This window comes from Cetorhinus maximus, unplaced genomic scaffold (genome assembly GCF_964194155.1).
Source record: "Cetorhinus maximus unplaced genomic scaffold, sCetMax3.hap1.1 HAP1_SCAFFOLD_306, whole genome shotgun sequence".
Classification (NCBI taxonomy): domain Eukaryota; kingdom Metazoa; phylum Chordata; class Chondrichthyes; order Lamniformes; family Cetorhinidae; genus Cetorhinus; species Cetorhinus maximus.
The window spans coordinates 222958-241567 of record NW_027596259.1 but is presented as its reverse complement, the minus strand read 5'-3'; the positions used below and the strand labels follow the sequence as shown (position 1 = coordinate 241567).

Here is an 18610-nt window from a genome sequence, read left to right as displayed (position 1 = left end):
GAGGTGCGAAATATTCTGGATGAAGTTAAATAAATCAGCTTTGTATTAAACACACAGTATGTTCAACATTTTTAATATTTTTAACACAAGTCAGTTCCTTTTGAAGGGCTCTCTCTCTCCCCTGTCTCCTCCATCCTCACCTCCAACAACAAGTGTGGGGAGCTCATGGAGCTTCTTTGTCACTAAGGTTGAGACAATCCGATCAGCTGCCTTTGCTGCTTCCCTCCCTTTCACTAGTGCACCGGGACAAACTGTCTTTAAAGTTCCCCTTGTCAGAGCCCTGAACTCACATTTTTCCCCAGTTTCTCTCCCCTCATGTCCTGTCAGTGCTCATCTTGTCTTCTGCTGTATTGACCCCATTCTCATTAAACTACTGATCACCCAGCTTCCCTATCTCAGCTGATAGAGAGAGATGGCTCTCTCTCTTTCTTCTGGTACTGTCCCTCTCACCATTAAATCCACTGTTATCACCTGAAAAAACACTTGACCCCAGCACCCTAAAATTCCACCCCATCTCCAAACTCACTTTCCTCTGCACAGTCCTTCGACTCAGTGTCCCCCAGGGACTTCAATCTCCATGACATCACATGTCCCCACCTGACTCCAGCTCATCTGCTGCTCAAACCCTCATCCCTGCCCTTGTTACCTTTGGACTTGTTGATTCCAATACATTCCTGACCAGCTTCTCACATTCACCCCACCCCCACGCGGAAACATAAATCATCGAAAACTCTGCTGCCCGTGTGCTTTTTCACACCATGTCCTGTTCACCCATCACCCCTTGCCTCGCTGACATACATTGACTCCTAGTCAAGCAATGCCTCAATTTTAGAACTCACATCCTCGTTTTCAAATCCCTCTGTCACCTCGTCTCTCCCTACCCCTGCAAACTCCATCACTCAACCCTCAGGGATATATGTGCCCTTCTCATTCTGGCCTCTTGAACATCCCTGCTTTTAATTACTCCACCACTGTTGGCCATGCCTGGCATGAAGTTCTGAAATTCCCTCCCTGAACTTCTCCAGCTCTCTCTCCTGATTCAAGGTCCTTGTTAAAATCTGCCTCTCCAGTGAAGGTTTAGTCCATTTTCTCTAATATGCTATGTGACTTGATGTTAAATTTCTCTTCAGGATGCTTCTCTGAAGCACCTTGGGATGTTTTATTACATTAAATGTGTTATATAAATACAAATTGTTACTGTTTACCTGTTTGTGCACAGTAAGATTCCACAAATAGCCATAAGACCATCAATCTTTTTTTCATATTAATTCATTCTTGGGATGTAGGCGTTGCCGGCTGGGCCAGCGTTTATTGCCCATCCTAATTGCCTTTGAGAAGGTGGTGATGAGCTGCTTTCTTGAACCGCTGCAGTCCATGTGGTGTAGGTACACCCACAGTGCTGTTAGGGAGTGAGTTTCAGGATTTTGACCCAACAACAGTGAAGGAATTTCCAAGTCAGAATGGTGGGCGGCTTGGAGGGGAACTTCCAGGTGGTGATGTTCACATGTGTCTATTGCCCTTGTCCTTCTAGATGGTAGTGGTCATGGGTTTGGAAGATACCGTCTAAGGGGGCTTGGTGAGTTCCTGCAGTGCATCTTGTAGATGGTATGCACTGCTGCTACTATGCATTATTGGTGGAGCGAATGAATGTTTGTGGATGGGGTGCCAATCAAGCAAGCTGATTTGTCCTAGATGGTGTCAAGCTTCTTGAGAGTTGTTGGAGCTGCACTCATCCAGGCAAGTGGGGCGTTTTCCATCACACTCCTGACTTGAGGCTTCTCGATGGTGGACAGGCTTTGGGGAGTCGGGAGGTGAACTACTCGTCGCAGGGTTCCTAGCATCTGACCTGCTCTTGTAGCCACAGCATTTTTATGGCTAGTCCAGTTCAGTTTCTGGTCAATGGAACCCCCGAGGATGTTAATAGTGGGGGATTCAGTGATGGTAATGCCATCGATTGTCTAGGGATGATAGTTGGATACTCTCTTGTTGGGAGATGGTAATTGCCTGGCACTTGTGTGGTGTGGATGTTACTTGCCACTTGTCAGCCCAAGCCTGGCTATTCGCCAGGTCTTTCTGGATTTGGACATGGACTGCTTCATTATCTGAGGAGTCACAAATGCTGCTGAACATTGTGCAATCATCAGCAAACATCCCCACTTCTGCCCTCATATTGGAAGGAAGGTCATTGATGAAGCAGCTGAAGATGGTTGGGCCTAGGACACTACCCTGAGGAACTTCTGCAGTGATGTCCTGGAGCTGAGATGACTGACCTCCAACAACTAAAACATCTTCCTTTGTGCTAGGTATGACTCCAACCAGTGGAGAGTTTCCCCCTGACTCCCATTGAATCTAGTTTTGCTAGGGCTCCTCGATGCCACACTCAGTCAAAGACTGCCTTGATATCAAAGGCAGTCACTCTAACCTCATCTCTGGAGTTCAGCTCTTTTGTCCATGTTTGAACCAAGGCTGTAATGAGGTCAGGAGCTGAGTGGCCCTAGTGGAAACCAAACTGGGTGTCAGTGAGTGGGCTATTGCTAAGCAAGTGCCGCTTGATAGCACTGTTGATGACCCCTTCCATTAATTTACTGATGATCGAGAGCAGACTAATGAGGCGGTAATTAGCCGGGTTGAATTTGTCCTGCTTTTTGTGTAGAGGACATACCTGGGCATTTTTCCACATAGCCGGGTAGATGCCAGTGTTGTAGCTGTATTGGAACAGCTTGGCTAGGGGTGCAGCCAGTTCTGGAGCACAAGTCTTCAGTACTTTTGCTGGAATATTGTCAGGGCCCATTGACTTTGCAGTATCCAGCACCTTCAGCCGTTTATTGGTATCACGTGGAGTGAATCGAATTGGCTGAAGACTGGCATCTGTGATGCTGGGGACCTCCGGAGGAGGCCGAGATGGACCGTCCGCTCAGCACTTCTGGCTGAAGGTTGTTGCAAATGGTTCAGCCTTATATTTTGCCCTCTTGTGCTGGGCTCCTCCATCATCGAGGATGGGGATAGTTGGGGAGCCTCATCATCCAATTAGTTGCTTAATTGTTCACCACTATTCACGACTGGATGTGGCAGGACTGTTGAGCTTAGATCCTTTGGCTTTGGAGAAAGGAATGGAGTTGGTAGCTTGGGAATGAAAATAATGTCTTCAGTCTTGCCAATATTGAATTGGAAGAAATTTCTGCACATCCACCACTGGATATCAAACAAACAGTCTGATAATTTAACCACAGTGGAGAAGTGGAGAGAGGTGGTGAGGTAGAGCTGGGCACTATCAGTGCACATGTGATAACTGACACTGTGTTTTCAGATGATGTCACTGTGGGGAGAATGTTGATGAGAAATAAGAGGCCAAGGCTGGATCCTTTGGGGACACCAGTGGTAACTGTGGGAGTGGGAAGGGAAGACATTCCAAGTGATTCTCTGGCTATGATTAGATAGAGAAGAATGGAACGAGGAGAGAGCAGCCCCACCCAGCTGGACGACAGTGGAGAGGTGTTGGAGCAGAATGGTGTGGTCAACCTTGTCAAAGGCTGCAGACAGGTTGAGAAGGGATAGTTTCCCTTTGTCACAGTCACATAGGATGTAGTTGGTGGCTTTGATCAGAGCTGTTTCAGTCCAGTGGCAGGGGCAGAAACCTGATTGGAGGGATTCAAACAGGGAGTTCTGGGAAAGCTGGGCACAGATTTGGGAGGTGACAACATGTTCAAGAAGTTTGGAGAGGAGAGGGAGGTTGGAGATTGGGCAATAGTTTGCAAGGATGATGTGGTCAAGGGTTTGATTTTTGAGACGGGCGTGATGATGGCAGATTTGAGGGAGAGATCAACAGTACGTGAAGAGAGAGAACTGGGTTAGTGGAAGGGAGGGAAGCAGCAGAGGCAGCTGATCGGATTGTCTCAATCTTAGTGACAAAGAAGCTCCATGAGCTCCTCACACTTGTTGGAGGTGAGGATGGAGGAGACAGGGAAGAGGGAGAGACCTTCAAAAGGAACTAACTTGCATTAGAAATAGTAAAAAGATTCAACACTGTATTTAACACAAAGCTGATTTATTTTACTTCTATCCAAAATATGAACCACTATATCTGTCCTGGAGCTTACCAACTTCAGCAGAAACATACCCCAATGGACATGGTTCAGTCTTCGATGTGACTGACAGCAAAATCCCATCACTGTAGTGACCTGTGAACTCGCTGATGTCTGTGTAGGTTGGATGACTGAGTGAATCCTTTCCCACAATCAGAGCAGGTGAACGGCTTCTCCCCAGTGTGAACTCGCTGGTGTACAGTGAGTTCAGATGATCGCCTGAACCCAGCCCCACACTGAGAGCACCTGAACGGTCTCTCATCAGTGTGAACATGTTGATGTGTAATTAGGTTCCTGGAACTTTTACAGCACTTCCCACAGTCTGGGCATTTGAAAGATCTCTTTCCTGTGTGAACTCGCTGGTGTGTCAGAAGGCTAGATGACTGAGTGAATCCCTTCCCACACTCGGAGCAGGTGAAAGGTCTCTCCCCAGTGTGACTGCGCTGATGTTTAGTGAGGTCAGATGATCGCCTGAACCCAGTCCCGCACTGAGAGCACCTGAATGGTCTCTCGTCAGTGTGAACACGTTGATGGGATATCAGTTCTCCGGAACTTTTAAAGCACTTTACGCAGTCTGCACATTTAAAAGGTCTCTCGTCTGTGTGACTTAGCTGGTGTTTGAGCAGGTGGGATGACTGAGCGAATCCTTTGCCACACTCAGAGCAGGTGAACGGCCTTTCCCCAGTGTGACTGCGCCGATGAATTTCCAGCTCAGATGGACACGTGAATCGCTTCCCACAGTCCCCACATTTCCACGGTTTCTCCCCAGTGTGACTGCGCTTGTGTTTTGACAGAGCGAATGATCGGCTGAAGCCTCGTCCACACACAGAACACGTGTACGGTTTCTCCCCACTGTGAACGGTGCTTTTTCCTTCCATGTTCAAAATTCGATCATATTCAGGTTATGATAAATTGGGCGACTTCGTCCGATCCTGATGTGATGTTTGGTTTCAGTTTCCCGACTGCAAATCCTCTATTCGCCTCTGAAATTGATTTAAAACGAGAGTGAGAGAGAACCCACAAAAACACAAAGACAGGTTGTGAAATTGAGCTGAATGAATCTGGGAATTTGTGGAGCCGGTACGAGGAAAAAGTGACCATGAAAACCGCTGGATTGTCATAAAAACCCAACTGGTTCAACTAATGTCCTTCAGGGAAGGGAAGCCACTATTCACTCTGTGCCCACTCAAGACTCTGTCCACAAATTTGAAAATTGAGCCTGAACACCAAGGTCTGTGTCATTTATATATGTTCAGGAGAGCAGGAGTCCTCACAGTGACTCCTGGGGATCTCCATTATAAACCTTATTCCAGTCTGAAAAAATCCATTAACCATGACTCGCTGTTTCCTATACCCAGCCAGTTTTGTATCCATGTTGCTACTGTCCCTTTTATTCCATGAGCTAACTCTGCTCATGTCTGTTGTGCGGCACAATCTCTAATTCCATTCGGAAGTCCATGTACACCACATTAACAGCAGCATCCTCATCACCCACTCTGTTACCTCTCCAAATACCTTAAGCAAGTTTATTAAACACAATTTTCCCTTAACAATTCCATGCTGGTGTTCCTGAATTAACCCACATTTGCTCACATGACTATTAATTTTGTCCTGAGTTGAGAAGGGGTAACACATCCACATGGATAGATAGTTAGCTAGGATTAGTTAGCTAACAGAAAGCAGAAGAGGGAAACTGGGTCTTTTTCAGGCTGGCAAGATGTGACGAGTGGAGTTCCACAGGGATCAATACTGGGGCCTCAACTATTTACAATCTATAGCAATGGCTTGGATGAAGGGACTGAATGTATGGTTGTTAAATTTGCTGATGACACAAAGATTGGCAGGAAAGTGAGTTGTGAAGAGGACCTAAGGAGCCTGCAAGGGGATATAGATGGTTAAGTGAGTGGGCAGAAATTTGGCAGATTGAGTATAATGTGGGGAAATGTGAACTTGTCCACTTTGGCAGGAAGCATAGAAAAACAGCAAATTATATAAATGGAGAGAGATTGCAGAACTCTGAGATACAGAGGGATCTGGGTGTCCTGCTACATGAATCAGGAAATGTTAGTATTCAGGTACAGCAAGTGATTAGGAAGTCAAATGGTGTTGTTTTATTGCAAGGGGAATGGAATATAAAAGTAGGGGTGCTTTGCTACAGTTGTTCAGGGTGTTGATGAGCATCTGAAGTACTGTGTACAGTTTTGGGTCTCCTTATTTCAGAAAAGATATAAGTGTGTTCGTAGTTCGGAGAAGGTTCACTCGACTGATACCTGAGATGAGGGGCTTATCTTATGAGGAAGGGTTGGACAGGCTGGACCTGTACCCATTGTAGCTTAAAAGAATGAGAGGTGATCTTATTGAAACATATAAGATTCTGAGGGGGCTCAACAGGGTGGATGCTGAAAGGATGTTTCCCCTTGTGGGAAAGACTAGAACTAGGGGACACAGTTTAAAAATAAGGGGTCTCCCATTTAAGACAGATGAGGAGATTTTTTTTCTCTGAGGGTTGTTGGTCTTTGGAGCTCTCTTTTCCAGAGAGGGGTGGAGGCAGGGTCATCGGTTATCATTCAGGCAAAGGTAGATAGATTCTTAACTAACAAGAGAGTTAAAGGTTATTGGGGGTAGTTGGATCCAGAGTTGAGGCCACAATCAGATCAGCCATGATCTTATTAAATGGTGGAGCAGGCTTGAGGGGCTGAATGGCCTCCTCCTGCTCCAATCTCGCCTGTTCAAATCAGGCTTTTAATTCAAAGCTGATTTGTTGACTTTATCCAGATATTAACCACAATAGCTGGGCTGGGGTTTATTAACATCAGCAGAAACAGATCCCAATGAACATGGTTCAGTCCTGGATGTGATTAACAGCAAAATACAATCACTGTAGTTATTTGTGAACACGCTGGTGTGTCAGCAGGTTGGATAACTGAGTGAATCCCTTCCCACACTTGGAGCAGGTGAACGGTCTCTCCCCAGCGTGAATTCGTTGGTGTACTGTGAGGTGATTTACTGTCTTGAACCCAGTCGCACAGTGAGAGCACCTGAAAGGTCTCACGTCAGTGTGAACACGTTGATGGGACATCAGCTCCCCAGAACTTTTAAAGCACTTCCTGCAGTCTGGGCATTTAAAATGTCTCTTGTTAGAGTGAGCTCACTGATGGGACATCAGGTCTCTGGAACTTATATAGCACTTCCTGTAGTCTGGACAACTAAATGGTCTCTCTGCCCTGTGAACTCGCTGATGCTTCAGCAGATTGGATGAGAGACTGAGTCTCTTCCCACACTGGGAGTAGATGAACGGTCTCTCCGCAGTGTGAGTGCGTCGATGAGCTTCCAGCTCAAACAGGTAATTGAACCCCTTCCCACAATCCCCACATTTCGAGTTTCTCTCGGCTGTAACAGGATTTATGTTCTGACAGGCCAGATGATCAGACAAAGCCTCGTCCACACACAGAACACGTGTACGGTGTTTCCCCACTGTGAATGGTGCTTTTTCCTTCCATGTTCAAAATCTGATGATATTGAGGTTACAATAAATTGGGTGGCACTGTCAGAACCTGATGTGATGTTTGGTTTCAGTTTCCCAACTGCAAATCCTCCTCTTCTAATACCCTGTGGAATTGATTTAAAACAGAAAAAAGGGAGAGAGAGAGAACCCACAAAAACACCAAGGCAGGTTGTGAAACTGAGCTGAATGAATCTGGTAATTTGTGGGGCCGGCACGAGGAAAAAGTGACCATGAAAACTGCTGGATTGTCATAAAAACCCAACTGGTTCAAAAATGTCCTTCAGGGAAGGGAACCTGCCACCCGGTCTGGGTGTACACAAGACACTGGACCCTCTGGGAGGAGGGGAAGAGAGCAAGAATGAGATAGGTGGTAGAGGCACCCGATAAAGCAGGGGGAATTTATATTTCTAGAACTCAACCAGAACTTGGACAGAATCTTCCGAACCCTCAACCTCCACGCGCTAGAAGATCTAGGGTAGCAGGTGTAACTCTTTTGAGTCAAAACAATAAACTAAATTAACAAAAACAAGGGAGAAATCAAGCACAGCCCCTATGTCAGGTCAGCTGTAAAATCAAGGAAAAACTTTAAAGGAACCTTACAAACATCAAACTAAGATGTGATTAAAGTTCCCCTCCAAGTCACACACTGTCCTGACTTGTCTAACATCCAGTACTGGATGAACAGAAATTTCCGCCATTTAAATATTGGGAAGACTGAAGTCATTGTCTTTAGTCCCCGCTACAAACTCCACTCTCTATCCACCGACTCCATCCCTCTGCCTGCCAACTGTCTGAGACTGAACCAGACTGTTCACAACCATGGTGAAATATTTCACTGTAAGATGAGCTTCCAACCACAGATCCACATCATCACCAAGACCGCCTATTTCCACCTCAGTAACATCGCCCAACTCCAGCCCAGTCTCAGCTCATCTGCTGCTGAAACTCTCATCCATTCCTTTGTAATCTCCTCCAGTCTCACAGTCCCCCCCAGATATCTTCACTTTAATTCTGGATTGCTGACAATTCTTTTTTTGTCACAGCTGCTGCCCATTGCCCCCTAAAAGGATGGCGGCCGCGAAATGCGCACTGCTGCCTATTGCCCCCTATAAATATGGCGGATCCACATGCGCACTGCTACCCTGTCCCTATAAAGATGGCACCCGCGCATGCGCACAAATGTGCGCGTCCCAAAAAGATGGCGGCCATCAATCGGATCTGATATCGTGACAAACGCCGCCATCGCCAAAACGGAGCAAACGCGGGGTCGGAAGCTTCCTATTCGCGGTTTGAGGCCTGCAGTGTGTATTTCTGAAGGCGTCCCACCCGCTTGCCAGTTCCATTCGCCTTCATCTGCCCGCTTGCTGCACTCTTCTTCTGCTCTCCTCCCTGATCCGACTCGACCGCGACTCTCCTTCCAGCACCGCAACTGCGCATGCTCCAGCCACAACCTGACAATGCGCATGCTCTGGGCACAGTCCGGCGCCGCGCTTGCGCGATGATCTCCCGCAGCGAAGATAGAGCATATTCTGCCTCTCTTTGAATGCTGGGTAACTGCAGCGCCATTAAACCATAACATTGTTAGATACAAAATCATATTCCGAGCTCCGATTATGATTGGCGCCAACCATATATTATTATTATTTCAATTGTTACAACCAGCAAGAGCACGGGAGTGGAACCTGCCACCTGGTCTTTGTCCCTACCTGAGAAGAGAGAGAGGGAGACGGGACAAGGTGAAGACGAAGGATTTGAGACATCAGCAACACAACCGGAATTTTTATGGAACCTCCAAACCCTAAGGTTTACGCCACGTAGAAGGAGAAAGATAGCAGATGCTGGGGAACACCCTTATCCCCATCTTTCCATCTAAGTCACACACCATCCTGTCTTGTGCATATTCTCACTGCTCCTTTATCGCTGAGTGAAAATGGTGGATCTCAGGATTTTACGTCATGACCTTGTGGGAGCACCTTCACTAGACAGTGGGTCAAGGAGAAGGTGGCGCATCATTTCCTGCACAAAGACTAACTGGGGATGTGCAATATAATTAATAGACTTGCTACCAATGCCCACACACCAAGAATGAAAAGCCTGTACAGAAATATTTGTTTCTAAAACAAAACTCCTTTTATATTGGTTGGGGGGTGGTGTCGGTGTTTGTTTACTAATTTTATATTTGATGCGTGAGGGCAGGTGGTTGGGGTTGTTTCTTCAACAAACTCATTTCCCAAGAATCTAACAGAAAATGTTTGAAATACTCAGCTGCTCAGGAAACATCTGTGGAGAGAGAAAGAGTCAGCCTTTCAGGCCTTTGTTAGGGTTAACAACTGGGGGGTACAGGGAAAGAGGGGGAGTGGGATGAACTGGGTTGGTCTTTGAGCTGGTACAGACTTGATAGGCTGAATAACCTCTGTTGGTCCTGTATTCTCGGGTCCTGACACTGCTGGACCTTCCACAATCTCCTGTTTTCATGTGGTTCTTGCTGCTGCCGCTCACCCGCATGGGAGGCTGGTCTGTGTATCACTCCATTTACTGAGATTGTGTTAAACTAACTGCAGCCCCTCAACCAGCTTCCTCTTTCCTGATCAGACATCAGCTGCTTTTTTCTTTTCTAAGACCACTAACTGTCAAAGCAGTATATACTTGAAAAAAATTCTATTTATCTGCCACATGGAATCTGACTCATTTTCTCCTCTTCAATTAGTTTTTGGTTTCTCTCTCTTTTATTCTCTCTCTCTCTCACTCTATCCATCTATCCCTTTAGCCTATCACTATGTTCCTCCCTCTATGCCATCCAACTCCAAAATCTCCCATAACTAACCAAGGGCTCTCTGTGACCATTTCTACTTCCTGTACAGACACACTCTGACCACACCATTTCTTGCTCATTCACATTTCTGTTCATTTACAGACCCTCACTGACAAGTCACATTGCTGTTCTGTTACAGACTCTCCCTGACAAGTCGCATGAGCTGCTCAGTTACACACTCTCCCTGACAAGTCGCATTGTTGTTTATTTACAGACCCACCCTGACAAATCACGTTGTTGTTCATTAACAGACCCACCCTGACAAGTCACGTTGCTGTTGAGTTCCAAACCCTCCTTGACAATTCACATTGCTGTTCATTTACAAGTCCCTCACTGACAAGTCACATTGCTGTTCATTAACAGACTCTCCTTCAAACATCACAATTTCTCCTCCATTTACAGATGTTCTCTGACTGGTTCCAATTTCTTCTCCATTTACAGGCGCTCCATAATCAGTCAAAAATTCCCCTTGATGTTTGTGAATGGGAACAGTTTAAAGGGAGTAGAGGGCCAGAACAGTAAAGAGATGGGTAAATCAGTAGATTTTAGAGTCCAGTGTCAATAATTTTAGTACCTTTTTAAGAAACACAAGCTGAGCAGATTCTCTGTCCTCTACCGTATATTATATTGATCCATCAATCAGAGTAAATATGCATGTCCCGTGTGTCCACAGTCACTTACACGAGGTCAGCCCGCTGGATGGAACCTCGGGCACTCTGAGCTTGATCTCCGGTGTCTCCAGTCCCGACTGCCCCCTTACATCAGTGTCCCCTCACTTTTATAACCTGTGGTGATGCAGCTCTGGCCCCTGAATCTTCTTTGGCTTCTCTGCTGCGTTTTGGCAGGAAGTGAGGAAAAGACAGCTGGAATTTCTCTAATCTGTGATTTACAAGGAGACATTCCCTGGTTCCCAGCAGTTACTTTTCTTCAGGAATTTTCTCATTCTCCCTAAACTACCTTGCCCACTGTTAATTCTGTTATTTCTGATAGTTACACAATTATAGGCATAAACATCACACATTATAATCTGATCTATTCTGTTCCTCACTCTGGTTTCAGTTTATATTGTGGTTAATAACAGACAAACTCTGAACTTTTCCCTGATCTGATTCGAGTTTCCAAAGAGCTGATTCTGTGCAATGGAATGTCTTATCAGTGTTGCCGTGGTGACCTGTCTGCAGTGAACAGCCTATTTGAGTTTCTAATTCAGACTAAACTTCTCTATCCCATAACACACATTATATCAGAGAATTTACCTCAAAGTATTTTAGCCATGTTACAAGGGGTTCAGATACACAGATCTTTAAGTTTGAAGGGCAAGTTTAAAATGCTGTTTGAACCTGTTACTCCACTTTTCCTTATGAAATTAACTTGTAAATCATTGGTTAAGCTGCATTTAGAATATTGAGTCAAATCCTGGGCATCTTATAACAGGAATGATGTCAAGGCCATGGAGAGGGTGCAGGGGAGATTCACAGATGACACCATGGATGAGAGCCTCCAGCTAAAAAGGGATCCATTCGGCCCATTGTGCCTTTGACAGCTCTTTGGAAGAGCGATCTGAATAGTCACTCCCCTACTGATTCCCCGTGGCCTTGTCAATGTTTTCCTTCAAGCATTTCTCCAATTCCCTTTTGAAAGATACTGTTGAACCCGCTCCCACCAAACGTTCAGACAGTGTATTCCAGATGATAACAACTGACTGTGGAATGAAATGTTTTCTCATGGTGACCTGTCTGCTGTGAAGCTCCTGTTTGAGTTTCTAACTTAATTACAATTTCTCTTTCCCAGGTGGAGAGACTGGAGAAACTGGGGGTCTTTTCATTAGAACTAAGCAAGATGAGAGAAGATGTGAGAAAGGAGTTCAAAACTGGATCAAGGACATAATCCAAAATATTCCAGACGCTCCTTGTCCTTCAGGATCTGTGTCCAGGGGGAAACTGATGGTTTTATCTCATCATCATTGAGGTCAACAACTACTGTCAGACTCAAACACTCTCCAATCAAATACAGCACGGATTAGGTACAGAGTAAACCCATCAGCCTGTCCCCCGGATACAGATACCGAGGGACAGGGAGTATCCGGGACAATGACATTTCTCACTCAGTAAGGTAGAAATTGACCCTGTATCTCTCCCCATTAATCCTGAGCTCCACACAGCTTGAATCCTCCTCCTGTTTCCCTCCCTGTAACAGCACTGAGCTAAAGCCAGCCCATAATGAGCAGGGCTCAGGGAGAATGGTTACTAGGCACTGCAGAGATGTCATAAAGCAGCATCATTCAGCCCAGCTGGTCCTCTCCCTGTCCCTTTAAAGGTAGAAAACTGGGGCATCCTGTCTCCAAACACATCCCACCCTGTTCACACTGAGAATCCCAGGGTGGAGAACTGGGACATCCTGTCTCCAAACACATCCCACCCTGTTCACACTGAGAATCCCAGGGTGGAGAACTGGGACATCCTGTCTCCAAACACATCCCACCCTGTTCACACTGAGAATCCCAGTGTTTGGGAGATGACAGCAGGTTCGAACAGTGTGGAGAGGAGAGGGAGGTTGGAGATGAGGCAGTAAGGACGGTGGGGTGAAAGGTTTGTTTTTTGAGGAGGGGGTGATGATGGCAGATTTGAAGGAGAGAGGGACAGTACCTGGAGAGAAAGAACCATTAACAATCTGATTGAACATGGGGTAGTTGGGTGATCAGCAGTTTAGTGGGAATAGGGTCAATGGAGCAGGAGGTGGGTCTCATGGACAAGATGAGCACTAAGGTGGCATGAGGGGAAATGGGGGTGGGGAAACTAAAGAAAGATGTGGGTTCAGGGCTCAGACAAGGGGGGACTTTAAATACAGTTTGTCCTGGTGGGCTAGTGGAAGGAAGGGAAGCAGCAGAGGCAGCTGATCAGATTGTGTCAATCTTAGTGACAAAGAAGCTCCATGAGCTCCTCACACTTGTTGCTGGTGGTGAGGATGGAGGAGACAGGGGAGAGGGAGAGCACTTTAAAAGAAGCTAACTTGTGTGAGAGATAATAACAGTGAGCATTCAACAAAAAGCTGATTTATTTGATTTTTAGCCAGAATATTAACCCCTATATGTGAGTGGAGCTTATTAACTTCAGCAGAAACAGACTCCAATGAATATGATTCAGTTTTGGATGTGATTAACAGCAAAATCCATTCACTGCAGTTACTTGTGAACTCGCTGGTGTCTCAGCAGGTTTGATGACCGAGTGAATCCCTTCCCACACTGGGAGCAGGTGAATGGCCTCTCCCCAGTGTGAACTCGCTGGTGTCTCAGCAGGTTGGATAACTGAGTGAATCCTTTCCCACACTCAGAGCAGGTGAACGGCCTCTCCCCAGTGTGAATTCGCTGGTGTACAGTGAGTTGAGATGATGTCTTGAACCCAGTCCCACAGTGAGAGCACCTGAATGGTCGGTCGTCAGTGTGAACACGTTGATGGGACATCAGGTTCTTGGAACTTTTAAAACACTTCCCACAGTCTGGGCATTTAAAATGTCTCTCATCATTGTGAACATGTTGATGGGACATCAGTTCACCAGAATGTTTATAACACTTCCCACAGTCTGGGCATTTAAAAGGTCTCTCATCAGTGTGAACTCGCTGGTGTATCAGCAGGTGAGATGACTGGGTGAATCCCTTCCCACACTCGGAGCAGGTGAACGGCCTCTCCCCAGTGTGAATTCGCTGGTGTAGAATGAGTTGAGATGATCGCCTGAATCCAGTCCCGCAGTGAGAGCACCTGAATGGTCTCTCGTCAGTGTGAACACGTTGATGGGACAACAGCTCTCCAGTACTTTTGTAGCACTTCCCACAGTCTTGACATTTAAAAGGTCTCTTCCCAGTGTGAACTCGCTGATGTGACAGCAACTCGGACAACTGAGTGAATCCCTTCTCACACTCGGAGCAGGTGAATGGCTTCTCCCCAGTGTGAACTCGATGATGCCTCATCAGGTTGGAAGATTGAGTGAATCCCTTCCCACACTCAGAGCAGGTAAATGGCCTCTCTCCGGTGTGAAGTCGCTGGTGTCGCATCAGGGTGGATGACTGAGTGAATGTCTTTCCACACTGGGAGCAGGTGAACGGCCTCTCCCCAGTGTGAACTCGCTGGTGTACAATGAGGTCAGATGATTGCCTGAACCCAGTCCCACAGTGAGAGCACCTGAACGGTCTCTCATCGGTGTGAATATGTTGGTGGGACATCAGATCTCCAAAACTTTTATTGCACTTCTCACAGTCTGGGCATGTAAAAGGTCTCTCTCCAGTGTGAACTCACTAGTGCCTCAGCAGGTGGGATAACTAAGTGAATCCCTTCCCACAGGTGAAGCAGGGAAACGGTCTCTCCCCAGTCTGTCAGCGCCGATGGGTTTCCAGCTCAGAGGGGGATCTGAATCCCTTCCCACAGTCTCACATTTCTATGCTTTGTCTCCGTTGTGATCATATTTATGTTTTGACAGATCAGATGATCGGCTGAAGCCACATCCACACACAGGACACGTGTATCATTTCCCCCCCACTGTGAACAGTACAACTTCTTTCCATGTTCAAAATCCGATGATATTCAGGTTGTGATAAATTGGGCGACTCCGTCAGATCCTGATGTGATGTTTGGTTTCAGTTTCCTGACTGCAAATCATCCCCTTCTAACACCCTGTGAAATTGATTTAAAACAGAAAAAAGGGAGTGAGAGAGAACCCACAAAAACACGAAGACAGGTTGTGAAATTGAGCAGAATGAATCTGGGAATTTGTGGGGCCGGCACGAGGAAAAAGTGACCATGAAAACTGCTGGATTGTCATAAAAAACCAACTGGTTCACTAATGTCCTTCAGGGAAGGGAACCTGCCACCCGGTTTGGGCTTACATAAGACTCTGGCCTCTATGACAGCACATAGATAGAGAGAGAGAGAGAGAGAGAGGTATCTAGGAGCAGCAGGGGGTGAAGGAGAAACATTTCATATTTCTACAACGCAACCAGAACTTTGACAGAATTTCCCAAACCCTCAACCTCCTCCCCCTAGAAGAACCAGGGTAGCAGGTGTATGTGAACACGATCAACTCTAAGTTCCCCTGAGAGTCACACACTGTCCTGACTTGTCTGATATCCAGTACTGGATGAGCAGACATTTCCTCCATTTAAATATTGAGAAGACTGATGCCATTGTCTTCAGCCCCCACTACAAACTCCACTCCCTAGACACCGACTCCATCCCTCTCCCTGATAACTGTCTGAGACTGAATCAGGCTGTTCACAATCATGGTGAAATATTTCACCCCAAGATGAGCTTCCAACCACATATCCACATCATCACCAAGACCGCCTATTTCCACCTCAGTAACATCGCCCGACTCCACCCCAGTCTCAGCTCATCTGCTGCTGAAACTCTCATCCATTCCTTTGTTACCTCTAGACTTAATTATCCTAACGCACTCCCGGCCGGCCTCCCACATTCAACCTCCCTGTAATTTTGAGGTCATTCAAAACTCTGCTGCCCGTGTGCTTACTCGCACCAAGTCTTGTTCACCCATCACCCCTGTGCTCAGTGACCCAGAAAGGTTCCTCGTTAGGAAGCAACTAAATTTTATATTTCTCATCCTTGTTTTCCTCCATGGTTGTGATCATCCCTATGTCTGTAATCTCCTCCAGCCACACACCCCTCCGAGATCTCTAAACTCATCTAATTCCAGCCTCTTGAGCATTCCTGATTTTAATCACTTCACCATTGGTGACTGTGCTTTCATTTGCCAAGGCCACAAGTTCTGGATTTTTGTCCTTGGACTTCTCCACCTCTCTTTCTCCCCTACAAATCATTCCTTAAAACCGACCTCTTTGACCAAGCTTTTGGTCACTTGCCCCAATATCTCCTTATGTGGCTCAATATCAAATGTTACTTTGTAACATTTCTGTGAAATGCCTTGTGAAGTTTTATTATGTTAAAGTCCCAGTATAAATACGAATTATTGTCACTGACTTGGACAGATACCGTTGTTCCACCTCATTAATAAGACATTGTAACTCAAAGCATGAAGCAGTTTGATGGACAAGTTGTTCTTATTCTGTCAATTAAGATTCCAAAAAGTTGACCCCAATAAAGATGGCCGCCGCGCATGCGCCCCGCCGGGCGTTGCCCCCAATAAAGATGGCGGCCGTTAACCCTGGGCCTGAAAGTGGAAGAAACCTCGGCGTAAACGAAGGGGACGGTCCAAAGTTTACCATAAGTTCTTTCTCTGTGTTTGCCGTTTACACAACATGTTTACGAAGCCAACCCGCCCACCGGCCTGATCCATCGCTCCCTTCTCCCCACCATTTTATCCACTCACCGATTGCGGAACTAAGAAGCGTCTCTTCATCGCCATTACACACACTGCGCATGCTTCACTCCCAGCCCGGCCCCGCCCCTCATTCACTCCGATTGGTTGGAGTACCAGCCACTCCCGCTCGGTCCTCCAGTCCCGCCCCCTCTTCCTATTGGTCCAGAGCTGCCGTCAATCAGCCGGGCATTGTGACGGTTTCAGATGGTGAGGGCGGCCACAGACTCAGCCTGACTTGCTGATTCTCGGCAGCATTTTCTGTTTGGGAATTAGAGCTAGAGATGGATGGTCAGTTCCCCTCTGTCCGGGGGGGATTCACACTCATTTCCCTAGTGCACTGATTATCACCTTTACTTTACATGAGAAAGTCCCCGGTTCAATCCCGGCTGGAAGCTTTGTGTTTACAATTGTTACTGAGGAGGAATTAACAGTGAGTTTAGTTTCATTTCGAACAGGGGGACAGTTATTGTCTCATTCTTTAAAATCCCCTTCTTCACCTTTAAACAGGGAACGATAATTCAGAGAAAACTGATCCACTGTGACCCTGAAACAAGATACTGCAGATGCTGGAAATCCGAGCACAAAACAGAAAATGTTGGAAACATTCAGCAGGTCAACAGTTTCTATGGAGATAGAAACAGAGTGAATGTTTCAGGTCGCTGGCTTTTTATAGAAAATGGAAGAATTTGGAGATGTAATAGTTTACAAACAAGTACAGAGTCAGGGAAAAGAGACGAGGAAAGGACAAACGGTCTTGTGATGGGATGGAAGGCTGGAGTGATTAAATGACAAAGGGGATGATGATACAACATTGGGTGATAATGAGACAAGTAAATAAACTAATGGGACAAGAGGAGAAACAAAAGACAGGTCCAGAGGAGGGATAAATGGCAACAGCAAAACCGACTGTCTGAAAAAAATGGGAGTGGTGGCAATGATCTGAAATTGTTGAAATGAAGCTTGAGTCTAGGAGGTTGTGAAGTGTCAAATAAAAGATGAGCTGCTGTTTCCCGAGCTTCCACTGAGCTTCATTGGAACAGTGCAGGAGGCTGAGGACAGAGAGTTCAGACCAAAAGTGATTCCTAGAATTAAAACAGTAAATGAGCAGAAGCTCAGGATCACAGTTGCAGACTGAATGGTGATGTTCCGCAAAACAGTCACCCAATCGGGAATTAGTCTCCTCAGCGTAGAGGAGATCACATTGTGAGCAGTGAAAACACAATACTGAATAGCAAGAAGTACAAGTAAATGACTGTGTCATCTGGAAAGTGTGTGGAAAATGCCCTCGAATGTGGGAAGGGAGAAGGTGACAATGAATCTGTTTCAATAAGTCTGTAACAGAGCAGTGCAGTGTCGTTCTGCTGTACCTTTCATTTTAAAGGGAATTTTCAGATTTTTTTCTCACTATGTGCTTGGGTTGTGGACGAGAATGTTTTCACTCTTCTCCATTGATCTTAAGAAAGACTTGGTCTGTAAGATACCGTCACTGTGAGACTGATAATGGATCATTTTTATATCTAAGTTCAGTGAGATCTGATCACTTACTGAGTGAGTCAATCTGTGAAATTGTAACTCAAATAGCCACAGTTACTGCAGGTGATTCTCTGGCTACAATGAGATCGATAAGAAAGGAATCAGGAGCGTGGAGACCCACCCAGCTGGACACCAGTGGAGAGGCATTGGAGGAGGATGGTTTGGTCAATGGTGTCAAAGGCTGCGGACAGGCCGAGAAAGAAATGAGGGAGAGTTTGGGTGATAAACAGTTTAGTGCGAATAGGGTTGATGGAGCAAGAGGTGGGTCTTATGGACAAGATGAGCACTGAGGGGAAATGGGAGAGAAACTGGATAAAGATGTGGGTTCAGGGCTCAGACAAGGGGAAGCTTTAG

General features: G+C 46.2%; 2 protein-coding genes across 2 annotated transcripts in view; one reads left to right on the top strand and one right to left on the bottom strand.

Moving 5' to 3' along the window:
* Positions 1-18610, top strand: part of LOC144673177 (uncharacterized) — a 273637-nt gene that overhangs the window by 100650 nt on the left and 154377 nt on the right. The window lies entirely within an intron of this gene.
* LOC144673184 (uncharacterized) overlaps positions 4046-18610 on the bottom strand; it is a 110753-nt gene continuing 96188 nt past the window's right edge. Inside the window, exons 8-9 of the mRNA XM_078535149.1 lie at positions 13621-14519; positions 4046-4301 (exon numbers count right to left, since the gene is read on the bottom strand). Coding sequence (XP_078391275.1) covers positions 4166-4301; positions 13621-14519 — 1035 coding nt within the window. The 3' untranslated portion in view covers positions 4046-4165. The remainder of the gene's footprint in view (positions 4302-13620; positions 14520-18610) is intronic.